At 32.8% G+C, this 12,103-nt stretch overlaps 1 protein-coding gene across 1 annotated transcript; it reads left to right on the top strand.

Moving 5' to 3' along the window:
- The first annotated feature begins 7,995 nt into the window (after positions 1-7,995).
- On the top strand, positions 7,996-11,508 carry LOC126762119 (tetratricopeptide repeat protein 36 homolog). The gene is made up of 3 exons (XM_050478642.1): positions 7,996-9,547; positions 11,132-11,304; positions 11,369-11,508. Exons 1-3 carry the CDS (start codon positions 9,226-9,228, stop codon positions 11,438-11,440), a joined length of 567 nt encoding a protein of 188 aa, XP_050334599.1. The 5' UTR covers positions 7,996-9,225; the 3' UTR covers positions 11,441-11,508.
- Positions 11,509-12,103: the final 595 nt, after the last annotated feature.

The raw sequence follows: 12,103 nt of genomic DNA, 5'->3' as shown, positions 1-12,103 counted from the left end.
GCAACAACAAGCAAATTTCGCAAAACGCAAATCTTTTAAGCAAATCGCCAAAGTAACCAAAGATAAACGCAATTTAGCCAAAAGCTATAAGCAAATATTATATAATTAATATGTAATTGCAAGGTATCTCTCTCACATGGTAAACGAGTTATAAACATTAACCAAAAAACCGCTAAAATACATTTATCAACAAGAAAAAAAAACAAAAAAACTATCGTACGTACATACATCTTAAACAAAAACGCATGCAACGCATCAAAGCAGTAGAAGAGGCAGACAGCAGAGGAGCAACGCGAAGCTTAACGTAATCGCAAATCAAATGAACAAATGTAGCAAACACATGCAACATGCAACAAATGAGGTTGATTGGCATTAGAGATAAAGGTAAAACAAAGTTAAAACAACAACAATCGTTAAATTAGAGTAATGCAAAATAAATAGCCGACAGGGCGCGAAAAGCAGGCGCAGCAGCAGCAACAATACTAAAAACAACAGCAAGATTAATTGCAAGAGCAAGCTTTATTGTCACAGCTAGTTTAGGAGCAAAAGCGTGATCAAGTGCAGCAGGCACATTAATAACAAAAGCAAGATTTATTGCCATGGCAAGTTTAGTTGCAACTGCGATATTGATTGCAACAACAAGATTAGCTGCACCAACAACACCAAATTGATAACAGCAGAAAGACTATTAGCAACAGCCCGATTAATTGCAAGGGAAAGATTAATTGTAATGTCGAAATTAATTGCTACGGCAAAACTAGTTGCAACATCGAGTTTAATTGCTATGGCAAAACTAGTTGCAACAGCGAGAATAATTGCAAGATTAATTACAACACCAAATTACTGTCAACAGCAAGATTAGTTGCAACATCAAGACTTGCTGCAACTGCATTTAGTGCAAAAGCAAGATTAATTGCAATAGCAAGGTTTTTTGCAACAGCAAGACTGATTGCAACATTTAGAACGCCTAGATTAGTTGCAACAGTACATTTAATTGCAACGTGTAGATTAGTTGCAACGCCAAGCTTAGTTGGAACAGCAAGATTAGTTGCAACATCAAGAATGATAGATTAATTGCAACGTGTAGATTAGTTGCAACGCCAAGCTTAGTTGGAACAGCACGATCAGTTGCAACACCGCAACTGTACAATAGCAACGCTTTGCTAAACTAGACAAATTAGTGGCGAAATAAATGCAAAAAACAGCAAACGAGTAAATTCGGACTTGAAACAAAAAAACATTATTAGGTGAAACTAGTGCAAAGAAAATATATTTGAATAAGGAATTAGGCGCAGAAGTAAGGTAGTAAAAAATTGGCAACTTTTTGCCAAATGTACAAAAACCAAAAAATTAAAATTTTTTCAAAAAAACAAAACAAGAAATTAAAAAACTTAAAATTTTTTTCAAAAAAAAATTTAAAAAATTAAAAAAATTTAAAAAAAAATTTCAAATTCGGATTTTCAATATTTTTTAATTTTCTTTTTTTTCAAAAAAAATATTGAAACTGCAACAGCAACAAAATATTGAAATTTTTTTAAATTTTATGCGCTTCTCAAAGCAATGCACGCAACCTTCTGCGCATATGTAGCGTGCGAAAACTACAATGCTATGCCGCGTAATCATTCGCAGACAGCAAAGCACGCGTTTATATCAAAAAAAAGTTTAAAGAAACCACCCTGCCAACACTTCTCTTACATTAACTACAACTAACTAACTAATCTTGAAACTTTTGCTGTACGTTTATTTTCTGCTGTAAATACTTTCGGCTTTTATAATATATTAGAAATAATCTTCAGCAGACCGAGGCACACTGCGTGCAGGAAATCATGCTTCTCTTCATGAAACAATTATGATTATTAATTATTTTGATTAATATAAATATGTATATATGTCCGGAGTTAAGTATTTCTATGGAAAATTATTATTTGACCTTAAATCTTCACAAAGTTTGGCAAGAAATTGCTCGGACCGTTCACAATAAAGTTCTTATAGGGAAAACTTTTTCAGTTATCGAGATATTTTAACATAATTTGGCACAGACTTTTATCAAAGGCAAATTGTTCAGATCGGTCTAATATAGCATATAACCGCTATACAATACGACCGATAAAAGTCAAATTCACGGATGGAAAGCGCCTGGGAACCAATCGATATTTCAGTTATTGTCACTATCTCTCCCCCTTATGCAGTATTAACAACCTTCACTCTCACAGAAATCCATCGTAGTTTCTGCATATATCTTAATCATTACTTTGTCTCATTGCTCGCTCTGTATTATTCTTTGGAGGCGGTTAGCAATCTCTCAGTAGCCCGTCTTTGTTTCAGTTACTGTCGCTCCTTCTCCCTCTTACGCAGTATTAACCAATTACAGAAACCCATTCAGGTTTTCGTCTCTCTCTCTTAACCATTACTTTGTCTCATGGGTCTCTATTATTAGTTGCCTGTCTTTCTCAGTTATTATTTCTCTTTCCTATTGTTATTGTCACGCTCTCTTATACGCATAAAGTCCTGCATGCACTCAACCTCTCGTCTCGTTGTTTTTGTCAATGAAATGTTAACTCCAGCTTCAGTAATATTTCTTTAAAAACTGATTTTTTCTAATTTTTTTTGTAAAGCAATTAAAAAAAACCAAATAAATTTTAAATAAAATTTTAGTGCTCCAAATAGCAGTCTTATTCAAATATATTTAGGACTTTTCAAAATTTTGAAAAATCATGAAACATCATTTGATAGTTGCAATTTTACAAGGAAAAAATTCTAAACTTAATAACTTAAAGATTGTTTTACCAAAGAAAGCATTAATTAAATATATGTAATTAGAAGAAAATGTTACGAAATTTAAATTAAAATTAAATTTAAAATTAAAAAATTGAATTAAAATTAAATATAAAATTTTGTTAACTATTGATACGGCAAGTTAAATTATAATCATTTACTATTGGCATAACGTTAAAAATTAATTATAATTAAAAGCAGCAAATGTGTGTGTATGTAGAAACGTTTGCCAACAAATGAGCATTGCATGTGAATGTGAGTAAATTGTGCTTGTAGTGGTTTTGGGAGAAATATTTGAAAAGAATTGAAATTGAAAAATTGTTGCAAACAACAGAAGTTAGGTTAGCTTAAAATAGAAAAAAAGCAAAGAAGTCTAAAAAATAGAAATTAGAGGAAAATGCAAATGAGTTGCGAAGAGAGCTTAGCGCGGAAAAGAGAGGAAAATTATGAAAAAAAGCTCGAACAAGAAAATTTAGAAGAATTAAAATGCGAGCTTAAAGGAGAAAAGAAGAAAATAAGTCTAAAAAAAATCAAGAAAATTAATTAAATATGGAGAGAGCTTCAGGAAGAAAATAAGTCTAAAAAAATTGCAAGAAAATGTAGATGAGGTGTGAAGAGAGCTTAGCACAGAAAACTGATGAGAGTTCTAAAACAATCGTAAAGTAGAAAATGTGGAAGAATGAAAATGAGACTTGGAAGGAGAAAAAAAGCAAACAAGTCTAAAAGAGTTCAAGAAAGTGTAGAAGAAATATAAAAAAAGCTTAAAGGAAAAAAAGAAAAGAAGTCTAAAATCAAAAGTGCAAGAAAATGTAGCAGAATTATGAAGAGAGCTTAAAAGATAAAAGAAGTCTAAAAAACATTCAATAATATGTAGAGGAAATATGAAGAGAGCTTCAAGAAGGAAAGAAGTCTTAAAAATATCGTAAAAGACAATGTAAAAGAGTTATGGAGTGTGCTTAGCGAAAAGAAAAGCAAAAAAATTTAACAAAAATCGCGTACAAAAAAATATGGAAGAATGAAGATGAGAGCTTGAAGGCGAATGTAAGAAAAAATCCAAAAAAGGAAAGGAAATGTAAAGAAAAAAGAGCTGAAAGGAGAAAAGCAGAAAATAAGTCGAAAAGAAAAAATGCAAGGAAATGTAGCAAAATTCTGAAGAGCGCTTAGAGCAGCAAAAAGAAGAGAATTCTAAATAAAATCTCGTACAAGCAATTTATTGAAAAATTATGAAGACGCTTATATTAGCACGTGAGCGGAGCACTGCTTGAATTTTCGCATGCATGAGAGGTTAATTTTAGCATACAAACAAAACAGGTGTTGTATATAAATACTTATATATACTTATATATACATATATGTAGTATGCACTATGCATTTGTAATATACATACTTAGTTATATAACTTTTAATATATTTACCGATATAAGACATATAGTGTGTAAGGTGTGCAAAGTGGCAGCCGGAAATGCACGTATGGCCAACCGTTAGAATCAAGCACTAAGAAAAGCTAAACTAAATTAAGCAACAATAACAAAAAAACACAACTTGTATAAGTAATATCACGTGGCAACCTAGTAATACAACTAAATATTAAACTGAACTGTATGAATATGTAAAATACTCTAATTCTGTGCTAAATATATAAATACTATGTCTATACATATATATATATGCATATACTTACTATCATATAGTCACATAATTACATATGTAAAATGACATGCAATCGCTACATTTAGACAATTTATGACATACATTATAAATTAATAAAAGAAAGATAAGCAATTTCCCAACAATTCTCAATGCAAATAAAAAGCAACAAAAAAACACATTGCAACAATTAATAATAAAAAAACGCATACATATTTAAATGGGCAAATGCATTTATTGACATAGCAAAAGCAAACAAATAAAAATAAAAACAAAAAACATAAATGAAAGCAAAACCAAAAAACAACAACAAAAATAACAAAAGCAAAAATAAAAATAAAAACAAAAAAACAACAAAAATAAGAAAAGTTAAAACAAAAATAAAAACAGCAACAAACATAATAAAAACAAAAACAACAAAAATAAAAATAAAAACCAGAAGAGAAAAAAAAACAAACAATAAAAAATCATGCACCAACAATATAATCTTGCATATATGTACATACATATACATTAAAGCGGGTCGATTTTTTTTCTAAAAATTTTCCTATGCGGAAAATGTTCTACGGCTCAAACTAAACAAAAAACCTATGCGACTATGGGTCTAAAACCGGTTTCGTGTAAGCGATTTTAAGGCGAAGTTTAAAAAATCTGAATAATCGATTGTATTGGAGAAAGGGGCGGAACCGCGGGTAGATGGTGGTTGGTGGTTGGTAACTGCGGGACCATATTGACTTTATGCTATAAAAAATGTTCACAGTTACACATTCTCAAATCAAGTACAAAATTATATAGTTCTCCCCAAAACTCTACTTTGGATCTGCCCCTAATTGGAGATGCATATGTATATGCTATAGTAATTGGCCAAATCGTATCAATTCCGTCAAATGTTCAATAGAACATCAAAATACAAAATAATAAGAATAGAAATAACAGTTCATTCGCATATCTCAAAAACTGACGAACAAATTTTTATGATCCCTAAAAAGCTTCGCCTTAAAATATAAATGTTAAAATAACTTGTTCAAAACCGATTTCACACGTTTAGTCTCTTATGCACTATTATTCAGAATGCTCCGTAGAATATTTTCCGCATACTCGACTTTTCCGTTTATTTTTTATTTGTTTTTTTTTGACTCCCTGAAAATCGACACGCTCTAATATTAACACATTTAGTTAAATAGACGCGTAAATGCAAGCCTATAATCATAAGTATATAAGCTTATGTAGCATATAGCGACTGAAAACTAAGCGCATAGCATCACTTACATACATACATATGAATGTACATAGTTGCTATGATGCAGCAACAATGCTTGCAGCGGTCATAGTAACAGCAAATGAGCAAGCCTGAGAGCAATAGCAAATTTAATATATTACATTAATTTAATATATGTATGTATCATATAAAACTCTATATTATATATATATATATGTATATATAATGTAATATAAATAGCAGTTGTAAGGCAAAGCTACATTTAATTTAGCAAATAATATTTATGATTAGCCCTTTTGATGCGCTAGATATGTATGTGTACAAAATAGCAACAAAAAGACCGATATTTAAACAAAAAAAATTTATAACAAAAGCAATTTAGTTTACAACTGCTAGTAAAACACAATCTTCAAAATAAAATTCCGTTTTAAATTTTCTTATTTTTTTTTTTTAATTTTTTTTTGTTATTTTTATTACAATCAAACTTTTTTTTTGTGCCTTATTGTTTGTTTCTTTTTCTGCTTTTTTATTTTTTTTTCAATTAAAATTAAACAAAATTTTTTTTATTATTTTTGTTCTGCTTTTATTTTATTTTTTTTTTTGTTTTTTGCTTTTGATTTTATTTTTATTTTCATTTCAATTAAAATTTAATTTAGTTTTTTTATTTTAGTTGTTCGCTTTTTAATTTTTATTTTAATTAAAATTTATTTTAACTTTTTCTGTTTGTTTTTGTTTTTTTTTATTTCAATTAAAATTTATTTTTGTTATTTTTAATTTCATTTCATGTTTTTTCTATGCTTGTTTTCGTTTTAATATTTTGTTTGTTTTTAATTTATACTTTTTTATTTTTTGCCTTTGTTTTTATATTATATCAATAAAAAATTATTTAAAATTTTTTCTGCTTTCCATGTTTGTTTTTGTTTTTATTTTATTTAATTTTTTTTGGTTGTTTGTTTGTTCTTATTTTTGTTATTTTTATTTCAAATAAAATTTAGTAATATTTTTTTCTGTTTTTTATACTTGGTTTTGCTTTTGTGTTGATTTTTATTAAAAAAAATTGTTTCAGTTATTTTTACTTTCATTTCAATTAAAATTTAATTAATTTTTTTGTTTTTTAATTATGAGTTTTTTTTGTATTTTATTTAAAATTTAATTTAATTTTTTTATTTTAGTTCTGCTTTTTCTTTTGAGTTTTCTTTCGTTATTTTTTATTTCAATTAAAATTTTGTTTTATTTTTTATTTATATTTTTGTTTTTGTGTTAACTTTTGCTTTTGTGTCTTTTTTTATCATTTTTTCTAATTTTCTTGCTTCCCTTTTATTAAATTTTACACACTAAACATTTTATTTAACCCCAATATTTGCATGAATATTAAAAATTAATAATTAAATCAATGAAAATGTATTTAAAAAAATTAAAAATATAAAAATCTGTAAAAATATTTGGCAGTTCTGTAAATTACAAGAATTTAATTACACGTATATATAGCTTAATATAAATATACACACATAAACATATATATATAAATAAATATATCTAAAATCGCTATATAAGTGCATCATATGTAAGCTATGAAATGAGCAGTAATACTAGAAATGGCTAAATATTTAGAATTCAAAAAGTTAAACATTAAATAAAGCTAATTAATTTCATTAAAACTGTATTTTAAAGTTAATATTGAAATTAAATTAAATTATTGCTGATTATATTTACTAAATATATAATAAATAATAAAATAAAGAAAAAATTATATTCGTAAGAAAAAAATATAAATAAATTAGCAAAAAGTAAAGCATTCACATAGCAATGAAGTAAATATAAAAAATTAAATATATATATACAAATATATATAAATTAAAACTTATTAAAAAATAGTATAAATATATATATACATATATAAATATATAAATATAAAGCGCTGATTTACTATTACCGAATTATATTATAATGATAATTACTAAACATAATTGATATTACATTTATTTGATTTAATATTTCATCAAAAAAGGATAGAAGAAAAACGCAAAAATCCTGTATAATGCAAGCAAGCAACAACAAAATTATTATTAACAACAACATTGTCCTTGGTATTTACAAACATAACCCAACAGCAAGAAGAAAAAAACAGAAGAACAAAAATATAAAAGCAAACACCGCTAAATATAAAGAAGAAAAACCAGAAAGCGTAAGAAAAAAGAAAGCAAAGATATTATTCTTAACAAATTAAAAAAGGAAAAATTAATAAATTGTTTTTAAAAAATAAAAATTAACATTTTTTCAACAATTTCTTGAACGCACATAGCGGGCGGCTTGGAAGCAGATAAGCAATGAATGCGATATATGTATATGAGGTGATCCATTTCGAGGTTCCCTACTTTTTAAAGAAAAAGCACAGGAACATCAATTTTAATGGGGAATGTTTAATGTGATTCGAAGGAACATTCTTTGGCTTTTAATTTTGGCCGCGACGACGTTTCAGATGGTCCATCCTTTGAGTCCAATTTTCGATGACTCCTTCCAGCATTTCGACTGGTAACTGGCGAATGACACTCGTGACGTTTTGCTCCAAGGCCTGAATCAAAGCGGGATTGATCGCATGGACTTAAGACTTTACATATTCCCACAGAAAAAAGTCTAACGGTGTGATACCACATGATCTTGGTGACCAATCGACCGGCCAAAAACGTGAAAACGTGCTCACCAGAGTGTTCTCTCAATAAATCGATTGATTGATGCGGTATGTGGGAAGGAGCGCCGTTTTGTTGAAACCAAATGTGGCCGAGATAACGAGCTTCAATTTCAGGAATCTAATAGCCGGTTATCTATCGTGCCATGACGGTAGAAATATGAACTGACAAACACACCACACCACACATTGTTTTTTCTGAATGGCAATTGCAGCTCTTGAATCTCTTCGTGCAGCTCTTTGTCCCAAATATGGCAATTTTGCTTGTTTACTTACCCCTTGAGCCAAAATTTAGTATCATCACTGAACAAAATTTGGCTCAAAAACATCGGCTATTCTTGGAACTTATCAAGAACTCATGGAGCGAAGCGATGTCTCTTCGGAAGTTCGATCGACTTCAGTTCTTGCCCAAGCTGTATTTGGAACGCTTTCAATTTAAGAGCTCGACGTAAAATGCGCCAAGGCATTCGTTAGGTACGTCAATCCAACTTGCTGCGAACTTCGCCAAATCGACTCTCCATGTCAAAAATCTATGGACAAAAAAAATAAAAAAAAAATTTCAAATATTTTAATAAAAGAATAATATTTTTTCCAAACGTTGGAAGTGAGATATGAAAATTTTCAACTAATTTTTTTACCCACCCTAATATATATACTATTTCTTGCAGTGTAGAAACCTTTGCTGTGTGTGGTTCCAAATCAAAGCACTTGCTTTCATTAGAGCCGCGCAACCGTTCGAACCAGTTCCGTCGCCTGATTAGCATTACCGGCTTGGCAGCTGAGGCGCCTAACTCATTTGTTTACCAATTTACTTGTTATTGTATTTATTGTCACCGACACGGCAGCGATTTTAGTTTGACACAAACGCGAGCTGTGATAACAACCAAATTCCATTGCGATGCCACAAAACTTAACACGCGGGTGCCTTAGTGCCCACGATCAGCAAGTGCTGGATTCCATATTCAATCCGCTGGAACTCACTTCGAGTGTGGCGCAAGCAATTGGACCCGATGCGCACGCCAACCTAGTGGATGTCGAGCCGGACAGTACAGCAGTGCAGCAATCCAAGGCGCTGGAGGTGCGCGCCATCAAGTTGGCGGAGGAAGGCAAGTTGGTGGAAGCGTTGCAGTACTTTGAGCAAGCGATCGAAGTGGCGCCGACACGCGCCTCTGTTTACAATAACCGTGCTCAGGCGCTGCGGCTTGTCGGCAGGGATGATGGTGAGTATTTGATGGAATAAATAATTTTTTTTGTTTTCAGAAAATATGATAAACGTTTTTAGCGAACTCGGACTGATTTGCCAACACAATATTTCAAACGTTGGTTCACAAACTGTTTCACAGTTTAGGAGGTAGTGTGTAAATTTTGCTTTCTATGCGCAGAGTTAAGACAATAACCGTACGCGGCGACATCTAGCGGCGAGAAAAGCACATTATATTTAGGGTAAATTGTGACGTTAAGGTTAGCAAAGAAACTTTAACAAGTAAGGTAGTCCAAGTGCGGATGTAACCAAAGGAATTCATATTATTAGGGATATGAGGCTTGCGCCAAAGTCTAAGCCACATAATTTTTAAGACAGATTGTCTCGATCGAACCCACTTTTGACATACAGACATACCATCATCGTTAAAGTATACTCTCCGAATTCCATCAGTATATCTCAGACTTTTCGAACAAAAGTTTGCAATGAGCACAGAAGTCCACGTAGCCGATATTTGGGAGCTTGAAGAGTTTTGGACCGATTTTGACACTTTTTAGACACAAGAAGGCTACTCTTATGAGGGCGGGACCATGTCTTTGGCTCTTTACTTCTAGGACACCCGGTACCAAGTTCCTCTTCTTAATTTGGAGTTTAGTTATGGTACTTTATCGGTTTTTCGCATAATGGGATTTTGTGGGCGTGGAAACAGTCCGATTACACCGATCTACAACACAGTCCTCCTGATTTGACCATAGAACATGGAAATTTCATGACGATATCTTAATCTTAGAAAAATGTCCTGCGGAACCTACTCCTAGCGGCATACCTGCTAGTGATATGATGGTGGGGAGGAGAAGAGGCATAGTGACCTTTTCAAGGATATATCGAAGCTCAAGGTGGTCGGAGGAGGAGTCTTCTGTTGGGAGTTCTCAATCAACTCTTGATTCAGACTGTCAGATAAATTCCAATAAACTACAAGGTGATAGTGAGGCGATGTGATCCCTATTTGAAAAAATAGATCTCAGTGTCATTATCCTGCGTCTGTAGACTACTATGCAGCCAATTAGCAGGTGTTCCGGAGTTTCAGGCTCCCTGTCGCAGAACCGGCAATTCGAACAACAAGCTGGGGCTATCTTATTTAAGTGCTTCTTCAGCTTGCAGTGGCCATTGTGGAATGCGGCAAGTAGCCTGAGTTGAGTAATTGAGTAGGGAGGTTGTTTACTTATTTAAACTTGCTGTGGTTGTAACCCCCAACATAGCATGGCGCATGCCTTGGAGTTGTTGCAAATACCTCTCGCTGTCTACTCGTTCTTTCTTGCGAAGCAGCTCATTTATGGCATAAAGAGCCACCGCGTTGAAAGGTTCGGGTCCTATCATGTTAGTGGATGCTGCGGAGCCGGCGAGCTCATCAGCCTAAGGTGGGTGCATCAACTTTCTTTTCTCTCTTATAGACTCTAAGGTACAGCTCAATAGTGTTATTAAGAATAAGAGGTAGGTAGAGGTGCATATATCAAATAATATATCTGCTAAGTCTGTATCTTTCTTCACATCTTCTAAAAATGAGCTTAGAACATCTGTAACTGATTTCATATTTTTCCACCAGAGGCCCTTGCCGATCTCTCAAAAGCGCTTGCACTTTGCACCGAACAACCGCGCACGAAATGCACCGCTCTCTGCCAACGCGGCGTGCTCTACAGGAAGCAGAACAATGTGGATGCGGCGCGCAAGGATTTCGAGGACGCGGCGCATTTGGGCAGCAGCTTCGCCAAAACACAGGTACACATGTCTCACATGCACTTGTTGTTGTTTTCGCACTTTTATTAAAGCAAAACCTTTCCAGCTCGTGGAGCTCAATCCCTTTGCGGCACTTTGCAACCAAATGCTGCGGCAGGCATTCGATCAATTGAACTAGAATTTATTGTTGCTGCAGAATTTCTAAATAAAAATATACACGCCACAAGCGCGCTGCAGCCAAATGAAGCTATTAACTATTTTAATTACATAATATGAGCGTTTAAATAGAAGCACATCAAAAGTCCTTTGAGCGAAGAAAAACTACTTTGCGGCGTGGCTAAGTCAAGTACCAAAAAAACAAATTTAGTAAAAATAAGTGCAAAACGAAAATCAAAAATGTCGCTGCAGCTAAAATAAGTTGCGGTAAATTGTGGTCAACTCTCGACGGACCCTTGCCAAGCTAAGCCTCTGCGCGCATGCGTGGCTTTGAAGGCAGCGCATTTTTTATTTTTGATGCTGTTTTGAGTTTGCAGTTGCAGATTGCGGCAAGGTGCGTTTTAGCCAACAATAACAGAAACAACACGCACTTGCAGCACTAGCAGACAACAATAACAAATAAGCAGTGTGTGTCCCTACAAATACACATGACAACAATTCATTTGAGTGTGTTTGTATGTGTGTGTGTGTGCCCATCAGCAACAGTTGCAATCGACACTCAGCAGGTCTCGGCTGCCGACGCGTCTCAGCAATTGGCACGTGGTATGCGCGCGATCTCTTGCCTGCCCCACAACACACACTGTTGCACAAACGCCCTGCGTTCCCAACTAGCCGCATGCAACAA

The sequence above is a fragment of the Bactrocera neohumeralis genome, chromosome 6 (genome assembly GCF_024586455.1).
Source record: "Bactrocera neohumeralis isolate Rockhampton chromosome 6, APGP_CSIRO_Bneo_wtdbg2-racon-allhic-juicebox.fasta_v2, whole genome shotgun sequence".
NCBI classification, from domain to species: domain Eukaryota; kingdom Metazoa; phylum Arthropoda; class Insecta; order Diptera; family Tephritidae; genus Bactrocera; species Bactrocera neohumeralis.
Note: the sequence above shows the minus strand (reverse complement) of the source record. Positions and strands in the feature narration are given on the sequence as shown.